This window comes from Echiichthys vipera, assembly GCF_963691815.1.
Source record: "Echiichthys vipera genome assembly, chromosome: 16".
In the NCBI taxonomy this organism is placed as follows: domain Eukaryota; kingdom Metazoa; phylum Chordata; class Actinopteri; order Perciformes; family Trachinidae; genus Echiichthys; species Echiichthys vipera.
In genome coordinates, this window is record NC_139841.1 from 3,298,124 (window position 1) to 3,316,511 (window position 18,388).

General features: G+C 41.2%; 1 protein-coding gene across 1 annotated transcript in view; it reads right to left on the reverse strand.

Moving 5' to 3' along the window:
• Positions 1 to 10,219: 10,219 nt before the first annotated feature.
• The window catches only part of slc27a6 (solute carrier family 27 member 6), a gene marked incomplete at its 5' end in the record, with an annotated part of 33,862 nt that continues 25,693 nt past the window's right edge, over positions 10,220 to 18,388 (reverse strand). Inside the window, 5 exons of the mRNA XM_083929842.1 lie at positions 10,220 to 11,242; positions 14,152 to 14,282; positions 14,503 to 14,600; positions 17,319 to 17,517; positions 17,611 to 17,701. Of these exons, the coding sequence (XP_083785968.1) occupies positions 11,066 to 11,242; positions 14,152 to 14,282; positions 14,503 to 14,600; positions 17,319 to 17,517; positions 17,611 to 17,701 (696 nt within the window). The 3' untranslated portion in view covers positions 10,220 to 11,065. The remainder of the gene's footprint in view (positions 11,243 to 14,151; positions 14,283 to 14,502; positions 14,601 to 17,318; positions 17,518 to 17,610; positions 17,702 to 18,388) is intronic.

The following is an 18,388-nucleotide window of genomic DNA, read 5'->3' on the forward strand; positions in this document are numbered from 1 at the left end:
ACCTTTAACCGATAGTACGATTTGATTGGTAATTGGAGATTTCCTGGCATAGTTAATGAGCTATAATTTGTGCCAGAGCCAACTGCAGAGCAAACTTAATTTTGCTGGCCGAGAGTCTGGATTTCCAGGGTAGAGTAAAACTGCATAGTTGAAACAACATGTAGAGGGAGCTGTGTAAAGCCTGTGATGTCACTAAGTCTGAATACAGCAAATCTGAGGAAAAATGCATGAAATGAAAAAGGCAATATCTCTTGTTTTGCTCCTTGATCCTTTTTGTTTTAAACTGTCTAACGGGGGGCTGACAATGTGACATAAGTGGAGAACTCTTAAAATAAATAGTTATTTCAACCAGAACCATAATCCTTCCTTAGACCTAACCCAATCTTAACCATAGTGGTGTCAAATCATAAAGCCGATTTATTTTTCGGTTTTGGAAGGCACAGACAAATAATATTGTCCTGCCAATAGGGGCGGCGATTAGAAACACAGGTGTCTTTCTGGAAGGCATGGACAAGCAACATATTTGGTTGTGTAATTTTGAGGACTTCTTGGAAATCCTGGCTAAGGTCCTGACATTGTAAAGGGGTGGAGAAAAAATCTCAAAGGCTCCGTTCTCACTGCAGGTCTTAGTGCACAATTCTGATTTATTGCTCAAATGTGATTTATTGTTTGTCCGTTCACATTATTCTTTAAATGTGGCCTGTCTACATGTTGCTGTGTGAACAGCTCACACTCCTGAAGTGACATACATGAGCAGTTGATCATTAATGACATCACACCACAGCGGTGTTTACAGAAGAGAAGATGGCAACGGCAACCGGTATTGTAGGACTTTATGGCTTAATGCTAAAAAACAAAACATACAGAAAAATACAAAACCAAAAAATACTATTGAGGTCTAAACGTTCCCTCTCCCTCCACTGGCCTCCTGCTTCACTGCTGTCCTCCATGTTTGTTTTGATGCTGTTCCTGGCTCCTGCCTGTGGCACACTTTTTTTTTAATCAACTTTATTTGTCATTCATTTACTAAACAGTGCAGCGTGGGTCAGAATGACGTCAAAGTCTCATTAAATGTGACCTGGCTGTTCAAAAAAAAATCTGATATGTATCTGAATCAGTATAACATTTAAAAGTGAACTAATTCTGATTGGAAAATGTCAGATTCAATGGGACTTGTGCTGTTCACACTGTCAAAAACAAATCAGATATGGGTCACACATGAGGGGGAAAATCAGATTCAGGTGATTTTGAACTGCAGTGAGAACGCAGCCAGAGAGTTATCTCCAAACCCAATCAAATAAAACTGCATGGAGAGAAACCTCTTTATTTTTGGATGACCTGACCCTTTACTTTCAGCATGCAATACACAATGTTCTTGTTGCAGACAAAAGCTTCATTAGCATTAGTTTCATGTGAAACAAAGCAGAATGACAAAGGGGAGAATTGCACTTTTCAGCACGCAGTATTGAAACCAAGCTTCACTTCCATGTCTCACTGTGAGCATGAGTGTGGGTTAGCAAGTCGTTAACTAACAGAACATTATTGACCAACACATCAGCACATAAGGGTCACTGCTGCTATGACCACAGGCAGTGGAAACTTTTCTCAACATACCCTTTAAACACTGCTGCTTGTTGTCAGCTTACACAGAACCAGCATTTATCCTTCTAGCTGGAGCATGGAGGGTTGACAGTTGCTGGACTTGGATCACAGTAAACATTATTGATGTCAATATTGATGGTGCTCTATGGATGTTAAAATGTCAAGAAAGGCTCCTGATATATCCCATTCCAGGAGAAGTGTTGAGTGTGAGGAGGAGCTGCACACACATCTCTATATGCTGCTCTCAGATCAGTGTCTAGATCAAAATAAAGACTGGCTCAATTTAAACTTTTAATGTTAGCGACCTTACCCCCAGGCTATCTGTGCACTCTTAGCTAGAAACTGTTTCAGTCGTCAACATCCACCCTGCTCCCACGCTCCCACTCAACTATGACCCCTGTCTCTAAAATAATCAAGCAGTTTTGTGTGTGTGTGTGTGTGTGTGTGTGTGTGTGTGTGTGCTTTCCTTAACATTACATATAACAAGTAACTAGCAGGAGTTTTTAGAAAGTTTCAGAGAATATTCTTGGAAATATGTAGCTTTCCTTCTGATGTTGCAGTCACTGTATTTTATATGAATAAATAATATGTTTGTGTCATATGATTAAAATGGTCCATCCCATATGAGGTTACTTGACACACAAAACACAAACTCTATGTATTTCCTATGTATATGTAGTTAATTCTACCAAATGTTTCCAACCATGAAAAAAACAATTTCCTCCATTCTTACTCATTGTCTCTCTCCAGTCAGATCGTTTTGGTGTTATTTGCAACAGTTATGTTGTGGTCATAGTAGTTTTATCTGAGCTCTACTTCTTTCACCAGTGGAAAACATGTTGGTGCCATCTGCTGTTTACAACCAGTGTGACAAGTGGACTGCAATCTAGTTGTCAGTATAAGAATATCTTCAAAGTGGTTATGTATAAACATTATACATTTATATACGTTATAAATATGTTTTGAATCAGTAAATAATATTTATGTGTAAAAGAGAGAACAAAAATAAGAAATAATTAATATTATAAAGAATAAATAATAAAATAAAAAGTGTGTGTGTGTGTGTGTGTGCATGTGTGTGTGTGTCTGTGCTTGTGTGTGTGTGTGTGTGCGTGTGTGTGTGTGCATGTGTGTCTGTGTGTGTGTGTGCATGTGTGCTTGTGTCTGTGCGTGTGTGTGTGTGTTTGTGTGTGTGTGTGTCTGTGCGCGTGTGTGTCTGTGCGTGTGTTTGTGTGTGTGTGTTTGCGTGTGTGTGTGTGTGTGTTTGTGCATGTCTGTGTGTGTGTCTGTGCGTGTGTGTGTGTGTTTGCTTGTGTGTGTGTGTGCATGTGTGTGTGTCTGTGTGTGTGTGCATGTGTGTGTGTGTCTGTGCGTGTGTGTGTGTGCATGTGTGTGTGTCTGTGTGTGTGTGCATGTGTGTGTGTCTGTGCGTGTGTGTGTATGTGTGTGTGTGTGTGCATGTGTGTGTCTTTGCGTGTGTGTGTGTGCAACACGTCTATGTCTGCACACAGATCTGGAAGTCTGTCTATATTTAACAAAGACCATTTGTTTTTCCTTACAAAATACAATGTTTATTACAATATGACTAGAAAAAGACACAGTACTGAGCTGCATCTCAAATTAATCTTCAGGATTCCAGCTTTCAGATGATGTACACCACTGATATTTGGCATCTTCTGTTGACCTGCTGTCTCCTCCCGAACATCCTGAAAAAGACAAAAATGGATCTATGGTGGGTCTCTACGGGTTAAAGGAGCTAAAAGTGCGTTTACATCGGGCTCGAATACCTGGAATGAGGCAGGTCTATCTCACGGAAGCGCCCCTAATTTGCATATGAGTCGTTCGAGCGACCGTTTGATGGCCCTGGTTGCTGATTGGATGTAGCTCTCAGCAGGATGTGACATGTGGTAGTACAGACGCCACAACAACACGGTGAAGTAGAGTAGACACTTTTATCCAGTGTTGAAGAAGAACACAGCACAGTAAATGATCTGTGCACAAGCATCTTTGCTTGTGCACAGATCATTTAAAATCTTGTTAAAATTAGTGCTGCCGCGGCTGGGTTGGATTCTGACCTGTGGTCCATACACATACTTCTTAATGTTTAAAAAGTTTATTATAAAAACAACATCAAAGCATCTTCAGCCAGGCCAAGGACTCTCTTTGGGGTCAGAAATCACAGGCATCTTTGCTGTGAACACAGAGGCAGAAAGAGCACCGAGCTCCTCCTTCTAAAGCATTTATCAGAGCAAGGCAAGGTCCTGGTTCCTGGTTCCATCACCACCAGACTGGCTCTCATTCGTTCACGAGTTGAATCCTCTGTCCCCCTGGTCACACGGATCCTCCAATGCTTCACCAGCTTCTGTAGAGTTTACTTAAACTGGAGCTTATCTGCACCATCCTTTAATTATGCCATCCGTGTTAATTTGATAATGATGTGAAATCATGCTAAATCATTTTTATTTTACTTCTATACATACACAGTGAGAAATAACAACTTCAATTATATTGTGACAAAAATAAACACTTGATGTTTATAAAATCCCCATAACACAGACACACACACACACACACACACGCACACACACACACACACACACACACACACACACACACACACACACACAGCCTGTCGGTCAACAAACACTTTTACTGCGCCCAGATTTGTTAAGTGTTTTCTTTTCATGTTAATTGTACATTCGTGAGTGAAGTGCACCCGGCATTTATGATTTAAACTGATATTCAGTATATCCAGTCCCATGCTCATAGACTGTCAAACACCGACCCTCACGGTCCGAATCCTTCCGCTGCTCCAGATTAGCATCTAGTGTTTGTGTCATAGATAGCAGGCTGTACTGCAAGTCATGGTGCCAGTGAGAAGAGCAAACCATCTTTTCACATATAGAAACACCACCACACAAATGACCACAGTCCAGGCTGAGATGACGGAGTTAGCATGCTAATGATGCTAATCCTGACAACTATCCTCTAGGAGAAATGAGGGCCAGACCAGCGTTTTTCAGCATCCTCAGGAAGAAAAGGCATTGCTGTGCTCTCTTCACCAGTGCTGTGGTGTTACTGGACCATGTGAGGTCACTCCCTTCACTCTGTCCCTGTTGACAAAGACAGGAACAGACTTAGCATCTGTGACCTTCTAAAGGTGATGATCCTCAGCTGTATTTAAGGACAGGTTGTTCTGTCAGCGTTGTGTCATCTGCAGATTTAACTGGGATGTAGTGAATGGAGGAACACAGTTGTGTGTGAGCAGGGATAAGGGATGGGGCTCATTAAACAACCCTGGGGTGTGTCAGTACTCAGAGTGGTAGTGGAGGACAGGTGGGGGCCCAGTCTCATCGCCTGAGCTGGAAATTCAGGATCCAGTTGCAAAGCCATGATCTGAGGCCTGGTGGGGGTTGAAAACAGAGCTGTGGCCTATAAATAGCATCCTCACGTATGTGTCTCTCCAGGTGAGTCAGGACAGTGTGGAGAGCCAGGTAGATGTTAAGGGGTCCTGTAAGTACAACACAATATCTCCATACAGGCTGATTTTATGCTAGAAGTTTGTGGTTTGAACTCCTTTACTGCACTCAGGAAGTGCCAAAAACTGCAGTTCTCATACCGGAGCAGTTTCTCATTGACCCCCATGTTAAACAGGCCGTTTTCACAGCATCATTAAACCTGTTTATGGTCTGGTACAGAAAAACATTCTAGTCTGTATGTTTAGGTCATATCTCCATGACAACGCTGAGGGAGGGGGGGGATTCTTTTGTACCAGGCTAGTTTTTATTTTATTGGAGGTTAAAGTTTATGAATAATTAGGGGCAGACGGAGAGGCTACACAGTCTATGGTAATGATATACTGTGTAGCTGCAGCAAATGGCTCTATGAGAAGGTCAAAATGAAGGAGACAGTGGGCATCCTCGCCTGGTGCCTCTGGGACGTTTTAAACCCTGTGCTAATTCCATTTGTGGTGAGTGTGGCTCATTATGAGGTGCATTAGTGTTCTTATCCAACAGATGGACTCCCCGAAGCCAGTGGTATAGTGTTTAACAAGAAGGTCCAGTTCACTTGATCGAATGCTTTGATAACTATCTTGATTTGACTTTGTTGTGAGAGGTTAATGACATTAAATACATCTTCACACATTATCTGAAGCACGTTTATTTCATTTCTCAACTAATCACATTTGATACTTTTGATGTCTTGTTCACATTTTACATTTTAAACTTCAAAGTAATGTTTTTTATGAACAACCATTGTTTTCCTCCATAACATGAATGCATGACTCGGATACAACATATTTTCATTTGAGTATTCCCATTGAATTGAACAGAAACAAGTAGTGATTCATGGTTATTACACATCATCTACCACAGTGTGTGGGTAATAGGTCACAGCTTTAACATTTCATATGTACACTTTCACCTTGGATTAAAAAAGGGACTGTTGGGAACATGAGCGGGAGGACAAATTTCACCATTATTATATGCTACATTTTAACTTCCAAGAATCTTCATGTGATTTTCAAGGTAATAGTTGCCTCTAATATTGTAAAAACATCAACATAAATCACCTCATTAATATCAGGTTATTACCGCATTAATGTTGCCATTTTGTCATTCCAAATCCAAACATTGCACTGATATAACCATTTCTTTGTCGCAGGTCACCATATTGTTTCTAAAACATTACTGTACTATTGCTAATAGTTTTTTCCTCCTTGCCCTCTAAATGTGTTTCCCTTTGTAGGCTTTATTTTCTCCACACCATGGGGCATGATCTCTGATAGAGGTAGTAACCAAATCCAACGGGAATCGGCTACATTAAATAAAGTCAAATATAGTGTGTTGTTTCGCAGATTGTCCATATTTACTAAATTCGGTTGTGTCTACAAAAACTGCATCAGCCAAGACCACTGCATCTAATATATTTATATATTGTTATGTTGAGATAGTATTTTAAGAAAACTGAAATAGTTTTAAATGAAATACAATGCTAATAGATTTACGGATTGTTTGTGATTTGCTGTCAGTGACTTAAGTGTCCTCCTGACTACTTCTAACTTTTCAGATTTAGGAGCTGCTTTTAGCAAACACACTATGTGAGGTACTGTTAGACCAAACATGTAGGAGTCCTAGAATCAGGACTGACAGACTTACTAAGAGTAACTCCTACAATCAACAAGTTAGGAGCAGAAACACCCAGACACAGTAAGCTAATGGAGCTTGTTAACACATTAGGTTACATGTTCTTTTAAATGTGAAATCTGTGGTGGATATGATGGTGTCAGGCCAGGAGACATGAGTCACAAAGCGATCAGGACCAGGACCAGGACTTCTGATTTATATTTACTAAAGCCAGCAATAGCAACAGAAAAGGGGATAGAACAAAGAAAACAGAAAATAGAAGGGCAACATGGGCCCACTCAGGGCAAAGTGATAATTTAACATCATATCTGAAGCTATAACTTTATTGCTTCATGCTGGGCTTGTTTCTGCAGATACATAGAAATCAGTAGTGGGACTTAAAAGCCACAACCAAGAGCAACCTGAGAGGGTTTGCTGCATTTCTGCAGTGCAGCAGCTACGGAAGAAACCTGGTTCTCAGCAGCAATACCATGGATGTTTAAGGCACCTGGTGTGAACAGGGTATAACTTACAGTTTATCCCCTCACCTGAGTCCTTATGTGAGCCACAATCAAAAAAGACAATGAGCTTTGCACCTAGGAATAGTGAATCTGCAACAGGGCTGTATTTCTTACAGCATTGGGAAGTGATTGTCATTCAGTATGCATGATTGAATAAGAACATGACAGTCTACTCATTCTGTCCAAACAGCCTGCACTCCTCATCAACAGGTCGGATGTCCTTCAAACACTCAGGCTCCGTTCACACTGCAGTTCACAGTGACCTGAATCTGATTTTTCCCCTCATGTGTGACCCATATCTGATTTGTTTTTGACAGTGTGAACAGCACAAGTCCCATTGAATCTGACATTTTCCAATCAGAATTAGGTCACTTTTAAATGTGATACTGATTCGGATTCGTATCCGATTTTTTTTTTTTGATCAGCCAGGTCACATTTAATGTGACTTTGAAATCATTCTGACCCGCGCTGCACTGTTTTGTAAATTAATGGCAAATAAAGTTGATTAAAAAAAAAAAGAGTGTGCCACAGGCAGGAGCCAGGAACAGCATCAAAACAAACATGGAGGACAGCAGTGAAGCAGGCGGCCAGTGGAGGGAGAGGGAAGTTTTGTATAGTTTGAGGATAGTGTGTCGCCACACACTGTTTTTAGCAGTAGGCCGTGAAGACAACAGACCTTTTCAAAGTTGGAAACATAAAAATTCTAAATGTGCCTAGTTTATTTCCTTTTGCAGTGTGTGAATGACATCAACTGACAGAAAGTTAACAAGGACCAAGGCTGTTGTCTAGCAATGGATTTCCGTTGAACAGGTGTATACCGGTTGCCGTTGCCATGTGACTTCTGTAAACACTGGTGTGGTGTGATGTCATCAATGATCAACTGCTCAAGCTGAGTGTGTGTGAGCTGTTCACACAGCGACCTGTAGACAGGCCACATTTAAAGACTAATGGGAACAGATAAATAATAACACATCAGAAAAGTGCATTGAGACCTGCAGTGTGAACGGAGCCTTGGTCACTTATCCAGATGACAACACTGGTTTGTCTCAGCATCCCGTCTCTGTCTAGATTTCCTCTGCTACAACAAAGTGCGAGAGTCCAACGTGCAGCCGGCTGGAGTCAACTGCTTCACTTTCTGTAGGTTCCATCTACATCCAACACACCCTTGGATCATGGTGCTGTACTTTAGCTGTTAAATGCTCAGTTCACTCTTTTGCTGCCACAGCGCTTGCCTGCCTGCTATTCTGTCACTGCTGCTGCAGTTCATATAGAATCTCAAAGCTTCACCTCCACCAGCATCAACCTGTAGGCTCTGAGTCTACATCCCCACCCACTCCCTGCTGGGCTGAGCTTGCTGCTTCCTTTTGGTGAGCGGTGGGAATCAAATATCAACACTGTGTGAACAGTGGCCTGTAAACTGATTGGTGTTAAAAAAGACAGTCTGGGTCATACTTTCACCTTTCACCATCTGTGTGTCTAAGCTGTCTCCTCTGTACCTGTATATCTCCACTTGATATAAAACAAGTAAATACATGAGCAGAACATTGCAGAAACTCTAAGCGTATTGTGATCATCTATACATGTGCGGTAAAGACCTTTCATGTGAAAGGACTTCTTAACCTACAGTAAAAACACTCATCCTACCGAGCATGAATGTCTGAAATTATATTTAGTAGCACATATATTTAAAAAAAAAAAAAGGCAAGTAAGGAAGATCAATTAAATTAAAATAAATACATTGTGGACTCACAGAATTGAAAAAACATTATATATGCTAAATATCTGGGCACATCTGGGCTTTTCCAATCCACAGTCAAGACATTATATATACACTGTAGATATATATCATACTCATTTTAAGTGTCAGCGGTTGCAAAAACATATGTGAACCATTTATTTTGTTTGTAAGTTACAAACCAAATTTGTGAAAACTTCATTTTCAAACACTATAAAATTTTGTACCTCAAAATTGGATCTATTTTTCCTTCAGTACTGATGCAGTCTGGCTTACCGGATGGATGTACAGAGCTCCCATTCCGCTGTCTCTGCTAGGGACTCAGCCCAAGACCATTATGATTAGTTTAAAATAAATAGTTTTTCCCCTATCCCAGAGTTATAAGAATGATATGGTCTCACATTGATGAGAGACCAGTGATGATGTCATTTAGGCACTTAAACATTAAGAATCAGTGTTAATGGGGGTTCACTCACAGGCTGCCCCTTCTCAGTCGATTAATCGGTTATTTGATCTTAGTGGGCATTCAGACTAGATCAGTCAGTCCGGTGAAAACCATCTTTTCTTTCTCTCTTTCTCTGTGAAATGAAGCTGCCTTCATGTGCTGTCGGAAAAGTCAAGATTATAACAACAATCTGACGTAAAACAATAGCCTGAGAGAAATATAAAGTCTACTTGAGCTACATTAGGGGGTTAAAGAGCACAACAGGGCATCACACAAACAGACCATAAGTGACACTCCGCTGCACAGCCCTGTGGCAACATGCCCGATCTACCCGAGGCTGTGTGAATGCAGCCTTTGTTGACTAAGACCTCTGGTATACACAAGATTTAATGTGGTTCTTCTGCATGAATGTGTGCGGAGAAACTCTTTTACAGATTGTCCATTAAGTCAACTAGGAAGGACGCACGCACGCACGCACGCACGCACGCACACACACACACACACACACACACACACACACACACACACACACACACACACACACACACACACACACACACACACACACACACACACACACACACACACACACACACACACACACACACACACACACACACACACACACACACACACACACACACACACACACACACACACACACACACACACACACACACACACACACACACACACACACACACACACACACACACACACACACACACACACACACACACACACACACACACACACACACACACACACACACACACACACACACACACACACACACACAATTTGTTTAGTGATATATTACTGTTCTTAATCTTAACGGCAGAAGGACCATTGCATGCAGAAGGACCATTTAACAACTTCATACTTTACAGTTCACTCAATTTATCCATCATGGTGCCTAGATCTGAGTAAACATATTAAATACCTGAATACTGAAGAAAAATAATAATATTTTAGATTCCTAAAGTAAACCTTAAAGTGAAATTCCAGCGTAAAATCATCCCATGGTCTTTTTCGACACTTGCACACATCAAATAGGCCATCGAGACAATTTTTTCGTGTATAAACTATTAACGGAGAAATCCAGTAGAGTCACTAACAGCCGGACGGGGGTAACACCGATTAGCTCGGGGCAGTACGGTGAAGACATTCAAATGTCTTTTTTAACCACTAAGTGCTGAAGTGCTGAAGAAGACCCTGGGATGATTTTACGCCGGAATTTCACTTTAATAACATCTTAAACTTATTATTAATGCATTTGTCAAATATTTCTACTGATTATGTAAATGAAGGGCGAAGATGTTTCGGTGAAATTAAAGGTTTTCTGGTTACCATGACCAATACACTGTCAGTTGAAGGTGTTGTTGTTTCAGGTTCCTATGATTACCTGATGTTTTGTTTACCAAAGAAATCTCACAGGGACATTACTGTTCACATGTAGACTCATGATCCTCCTACTTACTAGCCTAACTACACAATGGCTTTTCATTCAGACCTCAGGAAATCACCGAACATGATTGTAGGCTCACTGCTTTACACACTGACTACAACACAGCTCATTTCCATCCATCTTTGTCCATTGTTTCCAGCTGTGTCATTCCATCCATTCGTGGTAGTTCTATAGCTTGCGTTCTCCGCTGAAAATGCTCTGGTAGATACTGTCTGTTAGAGGAATGTAGTTCTTGTGCTGGTAGTCCAACACATAGAGAAGATCAGAGATGGTTGAGGGGTTGAAGCCGCTCTGGACCAGCTGGAACTTCTGCTGCTTGAAGGTGCTTGTGATTTCCATCACCTCCTGAAGGAAAGAAACAAACAGGCTCATTTCAGCAGGTTTCAGACTGGATTCTACAACTTTTCTACTGAACATGGAGTTTCTAATGTTTTGAATGACAGTTGGGAACTGTTACAACATCTGCTACAGCAGCTACTGTAGGTGATTTATCATTGCTGACGTGCTCACAGTTGCTGCTTTCTAGTCTTCTGACCACTCAAGGTGCTTTTACACTACTTCTCACATTCATCACATTCACCCATTCACACACACATTCATACACTGATGGTAGGGGCTACCTGTCCATCATCTAATCTGATCACTCAAACTACATTCACACACCCATGTTCAAATATCTTACACTGTATAAAAAGACGAAAGTAGAGTGATATAGAATCGTGTCAAGGAATTGGACATCGTAGCCTTGATATTCGTGAATATATATATATATATAATCAAACAGACAGAGGGTGAGTTCAGGTATATTCAGACAGACAGTATATTAGGCTAACATTAAAGCATGTTAACATGTTCTGTTCTGTGAGTAGAATGAGTAGAATATGGGACATTTAATTCACTGAGAAAAGATAAATTGATAAATGATTCATCCTGAGATTAAAAACTGTGCGTAGGATTCACTTCAAAGGTGGCGTACGGACAAAACATAGGACGATGCGCATACAAATATTGGGATTTATAAAACAATGTGCACTCACTTCCTACGCCGGGTTTCCTTCATAAATCACAATCAAAATTAAGACTGTATGAAACACTATGATATATGATAACCATATTAAAACTATGCTACAATCTGCCAGACGGAAGCATCGATAACAGCATCAGTGTGTAAACATTATTTGTCCTGTTCTCCGTATTATTCATGAGAATAAACTCCATAACTGACAGCATAGTGTTCTCACAATAACTTGGATTCAAACACTTCTCAAGGAACTGATTTTAGATTTCAGGAAATCCAAGAGCACTGAGTACTCTGCCCTCTACCTAAACGTGTAAAACATAGAGAGAGGAAGAGAGTTTTAAGTTCCTTGGTGTGCACATCTCGGGCCAACCTCACCAGGACCACACACATCTCCCACCAGGTGGGGAAGGCCCAACAGAGGCTTTACTTCTTCAGGAAGTTAAAACACGCTCACCTCCCTAACCACCTGCTGACCGACTTCTATCTGTCAGCAACAGAGAGCCTCCTGACCAGAGCGTGTCATTGGAATCACACTACCCCCTCAGAGACATCTACACTGGCCGACTCCAAAAGAAACCCAGCTGTATCATGAAGGACCCCACTCACCCTGGACATCACCTGTTCTCCCCTCTGGGAAAAGACAAAGAACAATCTGGACCAGAACCAACAGATTGATGAACAGCTTCTTCCCACTGGCAGTAAAATGCACAAACCCTGTTCCCCTTTATACTTTTATTTAATATTTCACTCGTCCTAAAAAAAAAAAGAAATGACTATCAAGAATTTAAATACTGATTTTGAAAATGCAAGTACTGTTCAATAATTACAGAACATATGAGGAGCTCTTTTCCAAAACGCTATAAATCCATTTTAATAGTTTTCAGGAAAATGACATTTTTTTACCCAGACCCACACATTTGGTTAATATTCAATGTATCTTGTTAACATGGTTTATTGGCTCAGTCTGAACGTGTTGAACGGACGGACAAAACAAAAAACTCTCTTGCTTCAGAGCGCCGCCATGTTGGATCGCTCACTGAATTCTGATTGGTCGAGAGGAGGTATCGCATTTAGGCTAAAAACAGGTTTGGCGCTGGTCGCGGTTTAGAAAGGAACTGCATCTTGAGACCATTTTAAACAAGGAAATATAGAGATTTGGCAGAAACACTGATGAAGCAGTGAAAAGGTTCTGTATACAGCAAAGTGGCTCAAACTAATTTTTTTTAAATTTGGCTTTTATCTCGTTTTGGAAAAGAGCTCTTCATATATATGAGTTATGAGTTATTTTTTCAAAGATATCTTTATTTGAATTTACGACATCTTGTTTTTTTCCACTGCAGCGAGAATCCATCAGACAGCTGTTTGAGCATTAATTGTAAGAATGGCTTTTGGGAATTCAATTTTTCACAGTTTCTCCCGTTTCTTTGCGTACTCCTGGGTGAAAGTGTGCGCGGAGGGCCGCACATTCTCCCGTCATTGTTTGCTTTTTATAAATCCCAAAGTTTGTGCTTACGCCACCTTTATAAATGAGGGCCCTGGACATGGAGATTAGAGTTGAGGAGGCTTTTTAGAAAGCTGTTTAGACCTTTTCCATCACTCAGTCTGGAGAGTGATTCTAGCTGAAAAAAATGCCACGCTCTCCTAAATGAGAATCTTGATATTACTTGTATCAAGCTCCATGGCCACACCCAGTAAGACACCGTGGGATAGCAGGGAAAAGCTCAGATCTGTATTTTATTTTTATTTAACCATTATTTAATCAGGTTAAGTTCCATTGAGATTAAGAAATTCTTTTTCAAGTGAGACCTGGCCAAGACAGGCAGCAACAACAGTTCGAACCTACTGACAACACAGACAGAAAGAACAAAATACATTACATTACACGAGTGTGTGTGTGTGTGTGTGTGTGTGTGTGTGTGTGTGTGTGTGAAATATCAAGTGTCAGGTGAAGACTGAACCGAGCTGGGCTAGCTATCTCACCTTGTGTCACACATGCTCACTTACTCTCTGACAGATCTGTGGGAAAACTACTTTTTTTGCCTTAAATTGCCCTTTGAGCAGTATAAGTGGTTTGAATGGAATTTATCATAGTTACACATTTGTATGGGTTTAGTGTACAGGTGGTGCAAAATTTGACCAGCTGAGGTCAGTGGTGTGGCAGTAATCCTGTGCAGTCCCCACTATGAAGAACCCTACCAACAGAGTGAAGATGTCAGCATGCTCTGCTCATTACCTGGAGCCTTATGAACAGTGGACGAGCATACGCTGGTAAATCCTTCATCACATGCTCAAACAGTTTCTTCCCTTCGAACACGAAGCCCGGTCTGACAATGATGGCAGCCATGCCTGCTCTGCCCTCGTGCCCTGTGGACCACATGGTTCAATGCTCACTGTTATTCACTACTGGGTTCTTCATTATTAGGAATTCTACTTGAAACAGCACAGCTTAGCTGGAAATGATGTCAAAAATAAAGTCATTATATGTAGCACAGTGTTATGGGATGACTGTAGTATGGCTAACTGAGATGAGCAGTGTATAGATAGCAGAGGAAGACATACTAACACAAACACATCTGGAACATACCTTTTATTTCCACTCCATACACATTGACTTCCTGGATGAAATCCACCATCCCGAGAGTCTCCGTCACCTCTGTCGTTGCTACATTTTCACCCTTCCACCTGAAACCATGGAGACAAGATGATGATTAATAGTGCATGTGTTGTGTCTAGGTTGATTACATGTGTGCTGAATATAAAACTGAAAATGTATTCTGTGTGTGTGTTTGTAACAAAAAACAAACAAACACGTTGCAGCCATACACAGCAGCGTGGTTTCACTTGTGATATTAAGTAAACTTTACTTTTAAAGCACATTTTGAAACAAGAGTTACAAGGTGCTGTACAATTCAAACATGAATAAAACTGAAAGTTTAATACAGGAAATAATAAAAAAAACAAAAAACAAAAAAAAAACTAGTCCTGCCAGCAGATATCAATGGGCTGCACAACTTGGACCCAACGAACTGCAGAGGGGATGCACCTGGACCTGCAGGTCCATGGATATGACGCAAGTCGCAGGTTGAGTCCAGTACCGATAGGAGTTTGAAAAAGAAAATGTTGCTATTATTAAAGATGTTGCAACTTGTTGTTGCTAATGGACAAATTGTTGGGTCTCTGTAATACATGAATAGGTCCCAGTGTGGTATTGACCTACTCTATATGTAAAGTGTCTTGAGATTACTGTAAATAAAATTGAATTGAATTGCAAGATAATAATCCTAGAGGAGACCATACAACGTAAATATAAATATAAATTGACCCTGTTTATTTCCTTCACATAGACAGATATAAATGAAAATACTCGGTGAATCAAGGCTGAGTTTTGGGAAGAGACGGACAAGATGAGGTGACTGAGAGAATAAGAGAGAAGGGGATGGAGCTGTAAGATGCCTTCACCTTGTGTTGGGATCCAACCAGCCGCGACGGGGCGGTGGACCCTTCCCTAGTACCTACCCCCCTACTCCCTACTGCCAGCGTCCTTGCTCACACCCATCTTTGAACTTTCCCTTTATTTTAATCTCAACAACAAACTTGTAAAGTTTCATGACTATTTCTTGCACGGTTGCAATGCTATCATGAACACGGACAAAATCTGTCCACAGACAGACAGAGAGACAGGCACGTGGCAAAATATTCAGGACCTGCTCTGTGATAGTTCTAGTTATAATAAGGTGTAGGATGCTTTATCTTCCACACGGCGCAAAGTGGCCCACAGTGCAGCACAACTGTCATTGCTAGTGTCAGACTGACACAGTTGTCATTTTCCCGCCCAGCGGACATTTTGAAGGTAGCAAATATATTTCCTGCTGAGGTGCCCCTGAGCAAACTACACGTGACAGCGGGTTCAGGACGCCAAAACTATAACTTAGTTGCAGGTTGCTAACTTTAGCTCCATGGGCAGGCAGCTCAGGCTCTGTGTCCGTCCATCCACCTGCAGGGCTCCAGGAGTTGCCATTGCCATATTGTGAGTGGCTCCGCTGTCCCGCCTCCTCCTGTCTGAAGGGGCTCAAACAAGTACGCCTATGGCTGATTCTCTCTGATGTCATCTTGATGAGCCGTTTGATTGGCCTGCTCGTAAACCTCCAGTAGAAGCTAGAATGTAGTTACGAATGGTGGGGCGAGGCCGGATGCAACATTTCTCAATGTAGGAGAAACAGTAGATTTGCTTCCAGCTCCTTCTATGTATTACGGTAGGAAATAATAAAGGGCCAACAAGTTGGTGTGGTGGTTGAGTCAGAAACACATAGGACTTTCACAAGGGGGACCAGACTTCACGTCCAGTATGAGATGGCGGCTTTATAAGTTAACTTTCTTTGTATCTTTCTTTAGTATTTTAACTTAAATCATGTAGTGTATGGTTTAAACCTCACCAAGCAACTGTTTTGTTGGAATTCACAATGTGACCCAGACAATTAAAAAGTGATAGTTAAGAGAACTCATCTCTGCCTTTTGCAGATGATGTGGTCCTGATGGCGTCGTCGGTCAGTGACCTTCAGCACTCACTGGATCAGTTCGCAGCTGAGTGTGAAACGGCTGGGATGAGGATCAGCACCTTTAAATCTGAGGCCCTGGCTCTCAGCAGTAAACCGGTGTATTGCTTACTCCAGGTAGGGAATGAGTCCTTACCCCAAGTGAAGGAGGTCAAGTACCTCAGGATCATGTTCACGAGTGAGGGGACGATGGAGATTGAGTTTGGCCGGAGAATCAGAGCAGTGGGGGCGGTGTTGCAGTCGCTCTACCGCACCGTAGTCGGACAGTTATCATGTGAATAGATAAAATCCTTCTGAAGCTGCTTGGAGGTGTAGCAGGAACCTTCTAACCCTTAACTTTGAGACTGATAACAGCTGATCATGGCCATTTAATGGAGTGATTAAGCGGTTGCTATGGATGAGGTTCATGTTTTATTTTGACAGAATGAATAAAACACATTAAATAAAGTACTGATAGCCGGCTATAATTATGTTGCTGCACTGGCATACCAACATTATGCGTTCCGTAGAGGAATGTGAAATCAACATCTGTAGTACATGACTTATTAATTGAAGATCACTGCACTGGAAGTTTCAAGTACAATTTTATTTTGTATTTCTTGTATGCGTTTCCTGCCTGAGATTGGTGTTGCCTCAGAGTTGCGGCTGCAACCAGATGGTCATGGCTCCATATCTGATTTTTTTAACTTTCAAAAAAACAAAATATTAATTATAGCAGAGTAGTTTTTATATATTTTTACATGTGTCTGGAGTGGGACTACGGTGGTGTTTGTACTTAGACTTGTCATATGTGGTGTAAGGTTCCACCCTGCAGCTAGGACCTCTCAAACACTGTATCCCAGCTTACCTGAAGGTGTCTCCCACTCTGTCTCTGAAACAGATGAAGCCCTCCTGGTCTTCAGCCATGAGGTCTCCTGTGTTGAAGTAGGCGTCTTCCTTCACAAACACATTTCTCATCAGCTTCTTTTCCGTCAGCTGCTTGCTTCCAGCGTAGCCAAAGAATGGGCTGATGGCGCTCACCTTGGACAGTAAAAGCCCCGTCTCACCTGAGAAGAGAAACAGGACGGAAAGTCTAACATCAATACAAATCCTTTTAAGTCATCTCAAAGAATATCAGAGTTTCAGAGTGGCACTCTTACCCTTTTGCACTCGCTGACAGAAGCCAAAGGCATCTTTCACAGGTTCATCTTTCACCATGTCATACTTTATCAGATCATACTTGAACAGGAGCTACAAAAAAAAGAGAGAACATATTATTACAGGGCAGTGGCATTCAAATCTAAACTAATTATTGGAACAACCACCACAAATCAACTAAATATTGGATCTTTTTCAGAGCTGTGCCTTTCCTCCTATAGCATGTGAACATGTCTGCTGTGAACAAAGTCTAGGTAACCAAACCACTACATACTTTTTAAATTGTTTTGTTTGGCCACTTGAGGGCAGCAGCACAAACTGAAACCACAGATTATAACGCAGATGGTTCCAGCCCTTGACTGTGAGACTGTGATTGGCTTTTGTTAAATATAATTGATACAGCTGTGTCACACTTTCAGTATTTTTGGGCCCAAGCAGTCAGCCAGGACGAGAGCAGTCGGTAGTAAGCAACACATTTTATTTTTGCTATTTTTCTATCTTATTTTGTCATATTCTGTTGCTGCTGTGACAAAAGAATTTCCCAGTCTGCAGGACATTAAAGGTTTTCTGATTCTGATTCTGATTCATTGTTTTGTTGAAATGCACCATGGATATTGCGATGAGAAAACAGTGTGGCTGTATCCTGCTTTATTTCTGCAGGTACTGTTTAATATGAACTGTCCTTCAATATCAATATGTTTTGTTTTATATAGTAAATTTCCTAAGAAAGCGCAACAGAAAAACTGTTGAATAGTAAGCCAGATGGGCATGTCTGTTATT